This window comes from Rhinopithecus bieti, unplaced genomic scaffold (genome assembly GCF_001698545.2).
Source record: "Rhinopithecus bieti isolate Rb0 unplaced genomic scaffold, ASM169854v2 scaffold_10614, whole genome shotgun sequence".
In the NCBI taxonomy this organism is placed as follows: domain Eukaryota; kingdom Metazoa; phylum Chordata; class Mammalia; order Primates; family Cercopithecidae; genus Rhinopithecus; species Rhinopithecus bieti.
Window position 1 is genome coordinate 369,861 of NW_016806893.1, and position 17,806 is coordinate 387,666.

A 17,806-nucleotide genomic window follows, 5' to 3' on the forward strand; every position below is an offset into this window, starting at 1 on the left:
TAATAGCCTACCAACCAAAAAAAGTCCAGGACCAGACGGATTCACAGCCGAATTCTATCAGAGGTACAAAGAGGAGCTGGTACCATTCCTTCTGAAACTATTCCAATCAATAGAAAAAGAGGGAATCCCCCCTAACTCATTTTATGAGGCCAGCATCATCTTGACACCAAACCTGGCAGAGACACAACAAAAGAGAATTTCAGACCAATATCCCTGATGAAAATTAATGCAAAAATACTCAATAAAATACTGGGAAACCAAATCCAGCAGCGCATCAAAAAGTTTATCCACCACGATCAAGTCAGCTTCATCCCTGGGATGCAAGGCTGATTCAACATATGCAAATCAATAAATGCAATCCACATAAACAGAACCAACGGCAAAAACCACATGATTATCTCAATAGATGCAGAAAAGGCCTTCGACAAAATTCAACAGCCTTTCATGCTAAAAACTCTCAATAAACTAAGAATTGATGGAATGTATCTCAAAATAGTAAGAGCTATTTATGACAAACCCACAGCCAATATCATACTGAATAGGGAAAAACGGGAAGCACTCCCTTTGAAAACTCGCACAAGACAAGGATGCCATCACTCACCCCTCCAATTCAACATAGTATTGGAAATTCTCGCCAGGGCAATCAGGCAAGAGAAAGAAATCAAGGGTATTCAAATAGGAAGAGAGGAAATCAAATTGTGTCTGCTTGCAGATGACATGATTGTATATTTAGAAAACAACTGATAAGCTGTTAAGCAACTTCAGCAAAGTCTCAGGATACAAAATCAATGTGCAAAAATCAGAAGCATTCCTATACACCAATAATAGACAAACAGAGAGCCAAATCATGAGTGAACTCCCATTCACAATTGCTATTAAGAGAATAAAATACCTAGGAATCCAACTTACAAGGGATGTGAAGAACTTCTTCAAGGAGAACTACAAACCGCTGCTTTAAGGAAGTAAGAGAGGACACAAACAAATAGAAAAACATTCCATGCTCATGGATAGGAACAAGCAATATTGTAAAAATGGCCTTATTGCCCAAAGTAATTTATAGATTCAATCAAGCTATCTCCATCAAGCTACCATTCACTTTCTTCATGGAATTGGAAAAAACTACTTTAAACTTCATATGGAACCAAAAAAGAGCCCGCATAGCCAAGACAATCCTGGGCAAGAAGAACAAAGCTGGAGGCATCACGCTACCAGACTTCAAATTATACTACAAGGCTACAGTAACCAAAACAGAAAGGTACTGGTACCAAAACACACATATAGACCAATGGAACAGAACAGACACCTCAGAAGTAACACCACACATCTAATACCATCTGATCTTTGACAAACCTGACACACACAAGCAATGGGAAAAGATTCCCTTTTTAATAAATGGTTTGGGGAAAACTGGCTAGCCATATGCAGACAACTGAAACTGGACCTGTTGCTTACACCTTATACAAAAATCAACTCAAGATAGATCAAAGACTTAAACGTAAGACCTAGGACCATAAAATCCTACAAGAAAACCTAGGCAATACCATTCAGGACATAGGCATGGGCAAGGACTTCATGTCTAAAACACCAAAAGCAATGGCAACAAAAGCCAAAATTGACAAATGGGATCTAATTAAAGAACTTCTGCACAGCAGAAGAAACTACCATCAGAGTGAACAGGCAACCTACAGAATGGGAGAAAATTTTTGCAATCTATCCATCTGACAAAGGGTTAATATTCAGACTCTACAAAGAACTTAAACAAATTTACAAGAAAAAAACAACCCTGTCAAAAAATGGGCAAAGGATATGAACACACACTTCTCAAAAGAAGACATTTATGCAGACAACAGACATGAAAAAATGCTCATCATCACTGGTCATCAGAGAAATGCAAATCAAAACCACAATGAGATACCATCTCACACCAGTAAGAATGGCAAACATTAAAAAGTCAGGAAACAACAGATGCTGGAGACGTTGTGGAGAAACAGGAACACTTTTACACTTTGGTGGGAGTATAAATTAGTTCAATCATTGTGGAAGACAGTGTGGTGACTCCTCAAGGATTTAGAACTAGAAATACCATTTGACCCAGCAATCCCATTACTGGGCATACACCCAAAGGATTATAAATCATGCCACTATAAAGACACATACACACTTACATTTGCTGCAACACTGTTCACAATAGCAAATACTTGGAACCAACCCAAATGTCCATCAATGATAGACTGGATTAAGAAAATGTGGCACATGTACACCATGGAATACTATGCAGCCATAAAAAATGAGTTCATGTCCTTTGCAGGGACACGGATGAAGCTGGAAACCATCATTCTCAGCAAACTATCACAAGGACAGAAAATCAAACACCATGTGTTCTCACTCATAAGTGTTACCTGAATAATGCGAACACATGGACACAGGGAGGGGAACATCACACACCAAGGCCTGCTGGGGGTGAAGGGCTAGGGGAGGGATAACATTACGAGAAATACCTAAAGTAGGTGAGGGTCTGATGGGTGCAGCAAACCACCATGGCACGTGTATACCTATGTAACAAACTTGCACATTCTGTACCTGTAACCCAGAACTTAAATATAATTTTTTTAAAAAGGCCAGGCGTGGTGGCACACGCCTGTAATCCCAGCATTTTGGGAGTCCGAGGTGGGCGGATCACGAGGTCAGGAGATCAAGACCATCTGGCTAACACGGTGAAACCCCATCTCTACTAAAAATACAAAAAATTAGCTAGGCGTGGTGGCGGGCGCCTGTAGTCCCAGCTACTCAGGAGCCTGAGGCAGGAGAATGGCATGAACCTGGGAGGCGGAGCTTGCAGTGAGCCAAGATCACGCCAATGACAGATTCCAGCCTGGGCGACAGAGTAAGACTCCGTCAAAAAAAAAAGAATCAGTCAAATAAGAAATAAACAAATTTCCCAGCAAATAAAAAAGAAAATACTGATCAGGTTACCATTTTACAGGTTTGGTGATTTTTAAAGTGAATTTCTAGAATATACTATCTAAAATGCAAGAAAAATGTGTTTTCATTGTTGACCAGAAGATACCAAAAAGTCATTCAAATCCACCTAATAACACACACGTATACTCAACATGAAAAACCGTAGACTTATACTATCTGTTTTAAAAGTTTTCAGAGTAGTAAAAAAACAAATCTCATAGTACAGATTGAGTATCCCTTATCCAAAATGCTTGGGACCATAAGCATTTCAGATTTCAAAGTGTTTTGGATTTTGGAATATCTGTATATACAAAATGAGTTATCTTGGGAATGACACCCAAGTCTAAATTACATGAATCTGTTTCATTGAACCATCAGAAAGTAAAGGCATCACTACCTCAGCCACCCATGTAGACACAATCTGTGGTCGTTTGACATCACCATCATTCCTGACCGAATTTACCTGCTACCAATAAGCAATCATTTTCTTATACTTACTCACACCTAACTACTTAATGGCTTAAAAAAAAAAAAAAAAAAAGGTATACCATTAATACAGTGAAAAACATCACATGTTCAGGGTAGCTAAAGCAGCACAGAGGCATCACCAGAGTATCTGTGCCAGCTGTTAAACAGAAGCAACAAAAAATAGCAGGCTTTCCGTCTCCACTTGGAATGCTTTGTTTTGATTAGAAGGTACTGTAGGTCAGGCTCAGTGGCTCATGCCTGTAATCCCAGCACTTTGGGAGGCTTGAGGTGGGAGGATCACTTGAGGTCAGGATATCGAGACCAGCCTGGCCTAGATGGTGAAAACTCATTCCTACTAAAAACACAAAAATTAGCCAGGTGTGGTGGTGGGCACCTGTAATCCTAGCTACTCGAGAGGCTGAGGCAGAACTGTTTGAACCCAGGAGGCAAAGGTTGCAGTGAGTAGAGATCACACCACTGCACTCCAGCCTGGGTGACACAGCAAGACTTTATCTTGGGAAAAAAAAAAAAAGTACTGTACACCTCTTTTTTTTCTTTTTTTTTTGTGAGACAGAGTCTCACTGTGTTGCCCAGGCTGGAGTGCAGTGGCGCTGTGATCTCGGTTCACTGCAACCTTTCCCTCCTGGGTTCAAGCAATTCTCCTGCCTCAGCCTCCCGAGTAGCAGGGATTACAAGCATGCACTACCATGCCCAGCTAATTTTTGTATTTTTAGTAGAGACGGAGATTCACCATGTTGGTCAGACTGGTCTCAAACTCGACCTCAGGTGATCCACTCACCTCGGCCTCCCAAAGTGCTGGGATTACAGGTGTGAGCCACTGTGCCCGGTCTGTACACTATTTTATGTTTTAAGGTGAGAAGAAGCAATTGAGAGAACAGCAAGTGGGTCTTCTACGAATGAGGAGTCATTCTGCTGTATGGATTTTTAAATCTTTCCTCTAGGGTTATCTGCCTCATTAACAATGGTGTTTGCCTTAGAAACCTCTCTTTGATTTTATAAACTAACATGATTTCTTGTTGTTGTGAATGCCATATTTTCACCATGTCAACTATAGGCACTTCTTCAGTTTTAACGTTATCTTCATCATCACTATTATCACCACCACCTTCATTTGGAACAATTTTGGTTACTTCATCATCAATGAATGAGCAGTTGGAGCCTCATAACCAGTGTTACACACTTTTTCAATATCCACTTCTTTCTGCTCACTAACAAACTCTGAAGGTGTATTTTTTTTGGTTATGTAGGGCAGTCAGACATCATTTCTTTCACTTGACATATGGAATCCTTCAAAGTCACACCTTTGCTCATCAACATCACTGAACATAGTTGCAGGCCAGAGATTGTGCCAGGCATGCACAATTGTGTCTTTACTCACTGTGTTCCAAGCACTGGCAACAGCATATACAACGTCCTTCATATTAAACTCCCTTTGAAAACCTTCCACAATTACAATTCTGTTCACTGATGCTAGCAGTCTATGCAACAAAGTGTTATATTTATTTTTCATTGATCTAATGTGACTGATTCAGTCACATGGCTGAATTAATGAAGTCACATTTGAGGGAAAGTACATGGCAAAACATTATTTTGATGAGAATTTCAGCTGGATGATGAGCAGAGCAGTTGTTTGGGAATAACAAAGTCTTGCAGTCACCATGCAGTCCAGCTTCCCTGCAGTAAACACAAGCCACTGGTATAAAATATTTTCCCTGGTGATCCATGCCTTTTTGCTAGCATAATAATGGACTGGTAAGAAATTCATTCCTTGAAGAGATTGAGAACACAAGCTTTTGCCTATCACAGCAAATTTACACTTAAAACACTTGCCAGTTGCACTAGCACATCCCTGCACATTTATTCTGTCCTTGGTAGCCTTAATTACCGTAGGGGCTGTCTCATTAGCTGTAGTCAGTGTCCTTCTGAGTCAACAACAACAAAACAGTGATGTTTTAACAGCAATATAGACTTGTTCCGGCATCAGATTTTCATCAGCAATGACCATGGCAAATTCCTCAATGAATTTCACCCCTGTTTTGTGATCAGAAGCCCTATTGCCACAAATCTTTAAAAAATGAATATCATGTCTTTTCTTAAATTTCTGCAACCAGCCTGTTGAAAAGTCACAGTTCCCTTCAATTTTCACTTCATTATGATAGATCTTTGCTTGTTTTATGATCGGCATACCATTAAGTGGTATGTGTTCACTGTTATGCTGACAAATCCACTCTTTAAATACACAATTGAGATCTTCAGTTTTAGCTTTATGCAGTGTTATTCTATTTTTCATTAACTTCTTTTCATCCAGTTTGGCACAGAACTTCAACAGTTTATTCTTTTGTTTCTTCAAGTCATATAGTGTGGTCATTCCAACACCACACTCTTCTGTAGGACATTTCACATTTATATCGCTGTCCAGTTTCTCCAACAGCTTGACTTTCTGTGCTATGGATAAAGACAAATGCTCCCTCTTTTTCCTGTCACTGTTACCCACAGGGGTATCTGAAGGCCTTTTTGATATTCCCAACAATATCTCTGCACCACAAAACAGAAAATAAGCAAAATAAAATAAAATACGTGAGTAATGCACAAATGCACACAGGACTTGGCCCCACGTGGGACACTGTGGGGAACCAGTGCTTGGCATATCCGTCCTGCACGTGTGTCATTTTATTACCCTTGTGGGCATGCTTGCATGAGGGAATCTTGGTGTGTTGAAGGAAAAATATATATGCAGCAGAAGGGGGCTGGGAGGGTCTTTTTCCCTTTGGGGATGCTGAAACAACTGTATGTTGCATGCTTGTGTTCTGAGTGCCCCCAGTCATATGAGATCAAGTATGGGATTTACCACTTACGGCTTCATGTCAGTACTCAAGAAGTTTCAGACTCTGGGGTACTCTGAATTATGGATGCTCAACCTGTATACTTTTCTAAAGATGCATATAAAGAATCCACTTTAAGTCAATAATCTATGGATAAAAGTCTATATTTTGTGCTTGTATGTGCATTAAATGTGTATGTTAAATAAATCATGCAAAGCTAGCATTAAAAATTTAATCACGTAAGACTAGCAAGAAAACCATATTAAAATGAAATCGACAAAACATACTAAATTTATATTTGCTCCTTTGCTCATATTCACTGCCTTAGTAAATAAGAAGCCTAGCAGTTACACTGTCTTACAGACATCCATTTAAAATAAGAAAACATCAGTTACAAGTTTTGTGCCCTTGGGCAGTTATTTAATTTCTAAAGAAATGCAGTGTTGTAGTTACAAGCAGGCTTGAGTGCTTGTCTCAGCAGCACATATGCTAATACTGGAACTATACAGAGAAGACTAGGATGGCCCCTGAACAAGCAGGCTTGAAATTTACAGACTGCATGGAGAAAGCTACTTAGCTCCTATACGATTCTGTTTCCTCACCTGTAGAAAGGGGTATCTCCACCTCACAGAGTTAAGTATAATACCCATAAGGCACATCAAACAGTGCCTAGCGCATTATAAAAACCTAATAAATGTCAAATGTTTTAATATTAAGGCTGTTTCCACACTAAATAAAGAGAAATAGCTATCTCAAGAAATAGCTATCTCTCATTTCCTGTTACAGGAAATGAGAAACACAAAGAACATGGTTCAGATATATGAAACACACAAAGTACTCAGTAAGTAGTAATTATTATCACTAAAAAACAGAACTAATGATAATGAGGTTGATGAAGAGTAGGATGACAACACTATCAGACATTAGGTGGCCCAATCCACAACAGTGACAGTTATCCTTGAGTCCTTCCTCTTTCTCATCTTCCCGATTACCAAGTTCTATAAATTCTATTATCCTCAAAAGCTTAAAAGCTATTCCATTTTCTCCATCTTCACTGCCACTTGCCTTACATAATTCCTCATGCATGCTTCCCGAAACCAAAATGCCACAACCTCCTCTCAGTTTTCCTGACTCCAGTACCACCCCATTTCAACCCATTCTTCACACTCTAAGCTGAGTTTGGTTGTTTCTTTCTTTTTTTTTAACTGAAATTTGATCATGTCACTTCCCTCTTTAACATCTGCAATAATCTCCACAGACTTCAGAATAATTTTCAAAGTACTACTTGTGGATGCAAAGTCTTTCAGAATTTGGCCACTTTCTCCCTTCCCCACATCATCTTTTTCTACTTGCTTACTTTGCAATCTAAGCTAAGCTCCACAACTCTGATCTACTTGTGGTTTCCCAAACACAGCATGCTCTGTCACCTCTGTGCTTTCCTGTAAGCCCAGAACATTTCCTTTTTCCCATCCTTACTCCTACTTGACCGCTTAATGTTTCACCTCTATAATTCAACTTCCATACCACTTCATCCATTCCCTGATACCCTGCCCCATCTTACTCCTATCTTCTTTTTTTCTTCTCCCAGCCTGGATGAACTTTATGACTAATATTATAAAAGTGATGTTAACATTTAAACCCCTATAGCTTCAATTTTAAACACTAGAATTGAAAATATGAGCAAAAGAGGCCATATTCTAACTAAGAGATTATATTTCAAATGTGGAACTAATACATATATACATTTGCCTATATTACTTGTATTTATTTAATATATTGTTTTTTAAATTAAAGGTATTTTCATCTATTTAGTTTCACTTTATAATCACCAAAGTCTTTTAATAAAACTTGGGAATAAGTGCCTCCCCCACGTGGAGATCAGTTTACACAGGCCCTCTAACAAGTTTAGCAAGTCATTTAAGGTTCAATAGTTCAAAATTACAAAAGTTGAACTCTAAACATGACGAAAAAACTTTCTACCTATAAAGTAAAAAGCTGACTCTAAAGTAACAGAAAAGTTCGTAACAGAATATATAAGCAAAAAAAAAAAAAAAAAAAAATAAAAAATCAATAGTATTTCTAAGAAACAGGGTTTGAAAATTTTAAAGTAACATTTTGTAAATTGAGTATCTTAACAATTTTAAGCAAGGTAAAATGTGATGTGTTTCTAAAGATTTTTAAGAGTTTTACATGAATCAGGTTGCTTATTAAATAAGCACTGTATGTTGAAACCCCAATAATTTGATACACAATTACTATACTGGTAACATTAGAAAAAAGAGGCTCGATTTATTGCGAGAAATGTTGATATCAAAAAAAAGAAAGCTGAGAATGTATAACATTAATAATCAAGACTCTGCTATTAACACTCCTAATTATTTAAAAAAGTTAGCCTCTAATTAACAAGCAATTAAACAAAATGTAAATATATAAAGTATTAAACTGAGAAACTAAAGTTTCAAGCTCTTTAATATTAAAATAGTATTCCCACCTCTGGTGAGATGCACAATGAAGGGTATAGCCTCAATGTGAGCATATTCTTATTCTTAGTCAATATTTTCCTTCTTTCTAGATTTCATTAAAATACACAAATATAAAAAAATTAACAATATTTTAAAATCTAAACAAAATCATGTCATAGTAAGAGGGGGTGCTGCTAGGAGATGCAAGCATAAATATAGATATACCTCATACAAACATTTTTTTCTTTTTTAAGAGACAGGATGTTGCTCTGTCACTCAGGCTGGAGGGCAGTGGTGTCATCTTGGCTCATTGTAGCCTCGAGCTCCAGGGCTCAAGTGATCCTCCCACCTCAGCCTCCAGAATAGCTAGGACTGCAGTCACATAAAACTAGGCCTGGCTAATTTCTTTTATTTTTTGTAAAGACAAGGTCTCACTATGTTGCTCAGGCTTGTTTGGAACTCCTGGCCTTAAGCAATCCCCCTGCCTCCCAAAACACTGGAATATAATTATTACTGGATCTTTCTACTTTGTCATATAAAATATAACTGAAAGGAGTGACAAATCTCACCCAGATACAGTATTCACAGAGAAGAATCATGTTTACAGTTCTCTTATCAAGGCAATCATTTGCTTAATAAAGATTCTGTGACTTCATTACCCTTAACGGAGGGTAGGTCTCCAGTGTAAAATAAAAAAATAAACATGCTACAAGGTGAATAATCTAAAAAAAGATTCTAAAAATATTTTCATTCACTGGCAAATCATATAGGTTTAAAAATTAATTTAAGTGTTTTACTATTGTAATCTTCTACAGCTTAACATGACTTACATTAAAAATCAAGTAAGTTCTTCCTCAACACAACTAATTTTGCATACAGTATGAAGAACATTAGACTTTAAATTAGGAGGTTTGGGTTTTGGCCCCAGTTTTGCCACTAATTCTTTAGGCTTAGTGTCATTTCGTGTAAAATGAGAGGGTAGAATTTAAAATTTCTAAGAATGAATGTGAAAGAACTCAGCTCCTGACTTTATTTCCAAGAATCCAATCTCATTTTTTTTGTATACTATAGTATCTTAAGTTTCAAAGGTAAAATTATGTAGCTTGCTAATAAGTTTCTAATTCCCTTTATATATCTGAAACCAAGAACCTATTTTTATAGAAAACTACCCAATACAACTAATTTTGTGCTGTGTTTTCATTTTACAAAATGCTAATAACAATTCTGTCTGAGTTTGAAGAATTGTTAAATATAACCCTTTTAAAATAATCCACATTTTACTAAATCTATAGTTTTAAAAATGGCTCAGTGAACATTGTTTCTTATAGCTAATTGATTCTGAAGATGTCTTGGAATTATAATTCAGCTAAAAAAAGGGGATGGGGGGAGTTCAGCATTGTTCAACCAGAAGTTGCTACTTGTAAGCAACAGAACTAGAATTTGTATGATATTTTCTAACTCCAAATACCCCATATAACATATTAAAACATCAAACCGTATTAAATCTTAAAGTCATATTATGACTTTGAACAGTGAAATTTAAAACACATGCAAAGATTTTTAAATAAAATGTATAGAGGAGATGTAATAATAAATAAAAATAAGGCCAGGCATGGTGTCTCATACCTGTAATCCCAGCACTTCGGGAGGCTGAGGCGGACAGATTACCTGGGGTCAGGAGTTTGAGACCAGCCTGGCCAACATGGTGAAACCCCGTCTCTACTAAAAATACAAAAATTATCTGGGCATGGTGGTGAACCCCCGTAATCCCAGCTACTGAGGAGGCCAAGGCAGGAGAATCGCTTGAACCCAGGAGGCAGAGGTTGCAGTGAGCCGAGATCACACCACTGCACTCTAGCCTAGGCGACAGAGTGAGACTTCATCTCAATAAATAAATAATCAAGTTATAAAGTCAAAAAATATCAAAAGGTCAAACAAACTTACTGGATCGCAAAAGTATGTGGAAAGCTTAAACACTGGCATTTCTTTTCTCTATTAGAATTATTTAATATCGTACTTTAAAAACATGAAAGAGCAATTTTTGCAAATATCTTCATTTAAGCTTACATTTCTAATCAAATTTCTCAAAATGCATATGCCCAATTTATACTATCAGCTGAAGTGCTCTAGACTTTTTTAGGAACCACCTCAGCACAGCTAGCACAATTATCAAAATAATCCTTTCTAATTCAAAATCTAACATTTGATAGTTTTATTAACTTAAATGTTTTATCTGTTATGATACTGTAGTTTTTCTACAAGTGCCAGAATAATTTGGAGTAACTAGCAAACTATCAGAGCCAAGTTACAAACAATGGTTAAGGTAAAAACTGAAATACTCACTTTGTTATTTTGTGTCACAAGAATACTCCCACCCCCAGGTTTCAAAGGCACCTCTTCCATTGCTCCAAACACATCAGTCTCAACAGAAAAAGTTAGTTCTAGACCCAGATCACTTATATCATTATCTAAAATCCATTGCAAATTTTTGGCATATTCTGGATCAATGGATGCCACATCTTGGTAATTTACAGGAATACCTAAAAAATGCAAACATACAACAGTTATAGTCTGTTTCTGCCTTCCCTTATCTATTTAATGGTAAAATACTGCCCTCTACAGATATTCTGCAAAACTGCAAAATATAATATAATCTTATCCACAGCATATTTTAAATGGATTCCTGAATTTGAAAGTCTGTTAAATTAAGCCTGTGTTTCTTTCACATTGTTACAATGTAATCTTTCTTTGAAATAGCTATTCAGGAAGTTATTATAAACTTCAAAAGTGCCAATTATCTTAAGTATATTCATATTGAAATGTATTCTTAGTATAAACATACACATACTAAAATTGAAAAAAAAAACTAACTTGGCTGAAAGTGTTTCAAAAAAAAATGTAGGTCATTTTTTTCTCCTTCAGACCTCAAATACCTTACATATATAGATGGTCTCCAATCAAATAAAAATTATCTCATCCAAAATGCTACTGCTTATCTAGTTTTCCTCAAACTGAAAGGAAAACAATATAAATAAATGTCTACAGAAATAATAATAGAGTCATACCAAGAATGTGCTTGTAGAAGGATCGTGTGAAGTAAATATTGACCAGCTGCCTATGGTTCAATGCTAATCCCAAGATCTGCCCAGCAAACCGAAAATAGTTCAAGTGATCAGGATTTACGTAAGAGTTGCTATTAGGCTGAAAAGTTGTTCCTATTGAAATAAATACAAAATAATATATTATTAAGAATCTATATGCAGAAGAAAGATCACTTCAATGCAGATAAACTAAATCACATACAACTTCAGCTAAGGTGACACTGTGTACAAACTAAGGTGACATTGTGTACAAACTTCCAGAGAAATGTTCTTTGTGGAATATATAACAGGTGGTAAGTAGAATTTTAAGTATAGATAACCATTAATTCACACATATTTATCACAGTAATCTACAGCAGAGAGAAAATTTTAGAGTACTTTTGACTGAAATTAGTTGATCATCAGAGACATTCCGGAAATAATACAGCAGAGGATTGCACGCACGCGCACGCGCACACACACACACACACACACACACACACACACAAGCACATATACACAGTTTCCTAGGCAGTATGGCAATAGACTGTTCACTAGGACAGACATTATCCCATTCATCTGTATGTGCCAGTGCAGTAAGTATTTTTTGCTTCTTCAGGAGAACACTATGAGAATAACTAAAAATTGTAAATGTACAACTGTTCTTAAGTGACAGGCCTAGTCAATGAACTTGATGCCTGTTTTAATAATGATTAGAAAATCACCTCAGTCCACAAGTAACCGTGTCTTTCTAACAATTACCTCTGAGGTGAAAGTAAACATGGCAAGGGCAATAGTTACCAATTAGTATGAAAATCCAATGCAATGGAGTATGAATCCACCTTTATAAAATATCTAGAATAGGCAAATTTATAGATAGGTAAAGTAGATTAGCAGTTACCTCAGGCTGAGGAAAGGGAATATGGGAGATACTGCTTGATGGGTACAGAATTTCTACCTGGGGTGATGAAAAAGCTCTGAAAATAGTGTCCAATGGTTGCACAACACTGAATGTACTTAAATGCCACTGAATTGCACACTTTCAAATATTATAAGTGGTAAATTTTATGTGTATTTCACCACCATAAAAAAAAAAGTCTCAAAAAAAAAATACTACTAGTTAAAAGTTAAAACCTAATGCCAAAACCTCAACTTTAAATAACTTTCTTTTCCTATTTTTCCTATTTTTCTGTGATGGCCACTAATTCATATTACAAATTCACTCATTCATTCAACAAAGACATCATGAGCTCATGCTATATACTACTATCGTAAATGCCTGGGCTAAAAGAAGTAACTGATAAACCTAATGAAATAGCTTCAAAGAAAAATAAAAGATAGAAATGTATTGGAAAGTGAAATGTTTAGTCATTTTGATAATAATTCACTCTGTTTCATTGATCTTTGATTTCTCAGTGCTGACACCAGGTTAAACTGCTAACTAGTTTATTTAGATATTAAGGTACAAATTTGGAATCCTATGGTATTAATAAGTCATGTGAGTCTCATCATTCACTGTTAAGGACCTTTGGAGAATAATTCCCTGTCATGAAGCAAGACCTGATATTAAAAGCCAAAGCAAAGCTTTGTGAGATAAAGGCAGACTTCAAAGATAAATATAATCATAATCCCAAAAATATAATATTCTAAGAATAATCACAAATATTTTTTACCTGTTAAAATAATGAATGATTAGGGCTACAAAGATTTCTGATGATTCTATTTTCCTCCCCTAGCTCTGTGCTTAATTCCCTCTCTAATTACTTTCTGAGAAATCTAGATACTTAAAAAGGATAAGGAGACTTTTTTTAAAAAAAGGAAACATTCTACTAAAAAAATACAAAAAACTAGCCGGGCGAAGCGGCGGGCGCCTGTAGTCCCAGCTACTGTGGAGGCTGAGGCAGGAGAATGGGGGAAACCCGGGGGGCGGGGCTTGCAGGGGGCGGGAATCCGGCCACCGCCCCCCAGCCTGGGGGAAAGAGCAAGACCCCGTCTCAAAAAAAAAAAAGGAAACATATAGGGAGAAAATCTTCAGAAAAGGAGTAACAGTTTTTAACTTCAAAATTTTAAATAGAATTAAAAGTTTATGATAAATTTTAAGTTCAAAAAATATATATATAGCTGTTACTCCCCCAACTATTTTCATGCTCTCAGAAAAATCCTAGTATACAATAATATCATTTTCATGTAATGATAATAACAGCATATAATATTTACACTTTCCATATGCCAGGCACCGACTAAGCATTTTCACATATTAGCTAACTGAATTCTCACCACATTACAAAACATAGGTTATCATCTTTTTTTTTTTTTTTTTTTTGAGATGGAGTCTCACCACGTCACCAGGCTGGAATGCAGTGGCGCAACCTCGGCTCACTACAACCTCCGCCTCCTGGGTTCAAGCGATTCTCCTGCCTCACCCTACCAAGTAGCTGGGACTACAAGCACATGCCACTATGCACAGTTAATTTTTGTATTTTTAGTTAGAGACGGGGTTTTACCATGTTGACCAGGATGGTCTCGATCTCTTGACCTTGTCATCTGCCCACCTCGGCCTCTCAAAGTGCTCGGATTACAAGCATGAGCCACCGTGCCCAGCCAGGTATCACCATTTTACAATGAGGACACGAAAGTGCAGAAAATTAAGTTTACTGGCCCCAAGATCATATCAAAAGAACAGCAGTCAAGATTCTCACCGTGTATAAACCCAAAGGACAAATTCATAACAACTATACTATTTCACTACTGTAAGCATCTTAATTTCATTAGAAAACAAGTTTTTAAAAAAATTATTATAGATATCGGGTATACCCAAACATTCGCCACATTTAGAAATTCTTGATTCCTATATGTAATTCTCTTTGTCAACTAAACCTAAGAGTGTGAAAATATTTCAGCTTGATTTTAATTTATTAATATTATGACCCCAAAGAGGAGACCGATATGGCTTACAAAAAAGATAAATCAAAATGTTTGGCCAGACATAGTGGCTTACACCTGTAATCCCAGCACTTTGGGAGGCCGAGGCGGATAGATAGCACAAGCTCAGGAGTTTGAGGCCAGTCTGGGCAGCATCGCGAAACCTCATCTCCACAAAAAGAATAGAGAAATTACAAAATACAAAAACTAGCCAGGCACCATGGCTGGTCTCCCAGCTCAGGTGATCCTCCCACCTTAGCCATACCAGCTACTCAGGAGGCTGAGGTGGGACAGTTCCTTGAGCCCGGGAGGTCAAGGCTGCAGTGATCCAAGATCATGCCACTGCCCTCCAGCCTGGGTGACAGAGTGAGATTCTGTCTCAAAAAAAAAAAAAACTTTATGGGTCTATGTACTTCAACATTTGCTCTGCTACAAATCTGTAACATTAAGGAAGTACCTCAAACTAATGATTTCACACCAAATCTGTTTTTCAGATATTAAGCTAAGTAGACTTAGAATAAAGGATATAAAGAGAAGAGGTCAGTCTAAAATATAATGCTAGATCTAGCTTCAAAGATTAGGCCTAAATAATTAAACTCAGGGGTTCACTGAACTTGTCATTCACAAAGACACCAAATTCACCTCACAAAGGTTACCAAGTTAAAGCGGGCAGTTCCATGTTCCTATGCAATTTCAAATACTCAAAGTGTATCCAAGAAGCCCATCACAGGGATGAATGCCTGCAGCAGCCTAGCTCTGTTGCAGCCTGCTCCCACATGCCTCCCTTAAAATCATCCTTCTTATCAAATAGGGATTTGCTGCTAGTTTGGTTGGAAGCAATCAGAAGCTACAATTAATGAAGTATTCTCTCCTGATAAAAGAATGTAAACATTTGGGGAAAGAAGAGATTTTCAGAAAAAACGAGCGACTGTGCAAAGCATTTGAAAGCTGAAATCCCACCTTCACTTGGAATATGTCTTTATTAAGTTAGAGAGCTCTCAAATATCTCACACGAATGAGATAACTATTTCCATTTAGTCTACAATAGCAAATTACAACTCTATAAGTCACAAGTACCATTTCAACAAGGAGGGTTAATTATCTGTTTTATATGGTTAAATAAGAGCTTTATAGTAGCCAGGTCTTGATCTCTTAAAATGACTGAAAATAAAGTTAGTATATATAAATAGATTAAGAGTTGAAATTTTACATCATGATTTCTAGACTTTGGTTTTCCTAAGCAATATATTTTAAAACTTGGAAACTCTATAAATAGAGTTAGCAAATTTTATTTTCCAAATAGGGACTTGTATTTGTTTAAGGCCATCTACAAGCACCATTAATTTATGAAATGAAAATTTAACTCAAAAAAAGTAGACTAGAGGATAATCCTTAAATTGAACAAATTCAGTTTTATTTTATAAAGGACTGATAAGAAACCTCCTTGGGGCCAACACTAATCCTTGAGACAAGCATCTGGGAACCAACTGTTAAGAGGAAAAAATGTTAGACTGAGTCAGGTTCCATTTATGATTCTACTACTTATTAACTGTGTGAATGCAGATGAAAACTCTGAATTTCAGTTTTCTCATCTATAAAATAAGAATATCCCACCTAGCTCACAAGTCCGCTGTGGAAATCAAAAATGAAATGTACTGAAATAGTGTGAAAAATGTGACAAGTTGTAGAAAAAGTCTTCTAGACCGTAAACTTACCATCAGCTGACTGGGTAAACAATGCATAATCAGGATTGACTATCTCATTGGACAGAATATCAAACCATTCACGCACAACACCTTGACCCTGAATTCAAGAAATAAAATTAAGCATCAACAGCAATATGTTATATTGGGAAATTTTTTTCTAAATAACAAAATTTAAATATAAAGTTTCTTCCTTTATCAACTAAACATTAAACTTTATTCAAAAGGCATTTCAATCTTTCTTTACATACAGTGATTTCTACATCGTCATCTTTTATACCCACCATGCCTTCTTCTCCATGGAACCGTACAGCAATCCCTTGCTTTAGCTTTGCACAATTTGCTTTTGACACAACTTCACAGCTACTCCTAAAAATAGAATCTAAATATGTAGCATTGGTTAATTTTACATATTAAAACTTACAATAACAAGCACTTTGTGGTTCACACATATATCAGCTTCTTTGTTAAGCATACCTCTGTGAACCAGTAGGATATCATTTTCATTCACTGGCCTGTGCACCATGTCTGAATCTGGCTGTCCTGAATGCAGATGTTCATAGAACCATTCACAGCGATCTTTAAAAGGCTAGTCCAAAATATAAGAGTAAAATATGTTAGCAGTATATCAGTTATCTAATTATCAGATTTACTAGTATGCTAAATGCCTTTTCTACAAATAATCATCCTTAGATCTTTATTTATAATAAGGAGTTACTGAATAATGTGTTTTAACATTTCAGTAACTATTCACAAAAAGGCAGAACTTAGCTGAAATAGCTTGGCTACCAAGAAAAATGTATTTTTTAAAATTTCTACATTTATCAATTTGGTTATGCCTCAGAACTTAATATCAGATATGTAATTGAACATATTTATTCTCAATTTCTTTTAAATCCAAGCCTTATTACAAGGAATTTTCACACCCAGAAAAATTATGTTGCATGTTCCATTTAATTTTTCATGAAAATAATCTCTTACACCTAATCTTATTTATTTACTTATTTTGGTTTATTGCTGTTATTGTTGTTGTTTTGAGACAAAGTCTCACTCTGTTGCCCAGGCTGGAGTGCAGTGGCGTGATCTCTGCTCACTGCAACCTCTGCCTCCTGAGTTCAAGTGATTCTCCTACTTAAGCCTCCCAAGTAGCTGGGATTACAGGCACTCACTACCATGCCTGGCTAATTTTTGTATTTTTGGTAGAGATGGGGTTTCACCATATTGGCCGGGCTGGTTTCGAACTCCTGACCTCAGGTGATCCACCCATCTCAGCCTCCCAAAGTGCTGGGATTACGGGCATGAGCCACCACACCCAGCCTCTTACTCCTAACTTTATTCTTATTTCTATCCTTTAGAATATATGCAGA

General features: G+C 36.6%; 1 protein-coding gene across 1 annotated transcript in view; it reads right to left on the reverse strand.

Annotated features, from left to right (window-relative positions):
* Positions 1-17,806, reverse strand: part of HACE1 (HECT domain and ankyrin repeat containing E3 ubiquitin protein ligase 1) — a 218,603-nt gene that overhangs the window by 25,758 nt on the left and 175,039 nt on the right. Inside the window, 5 exon segments of the mRNA XM_017878558.1 lie at positions 11,078-11,274; positions 11,800-11,949; positions 16,452-16,539; positions 16,724-16,821; positions 16,917-17,028. Of these exon segments, the coding sequence (XP_017734047.1) occupies positions 11,078-11,274; positions 11,800-11,949; positions 16,452-16,539; positions 16,724-16,821; positions 16,917-17,028 (645 nt within the window).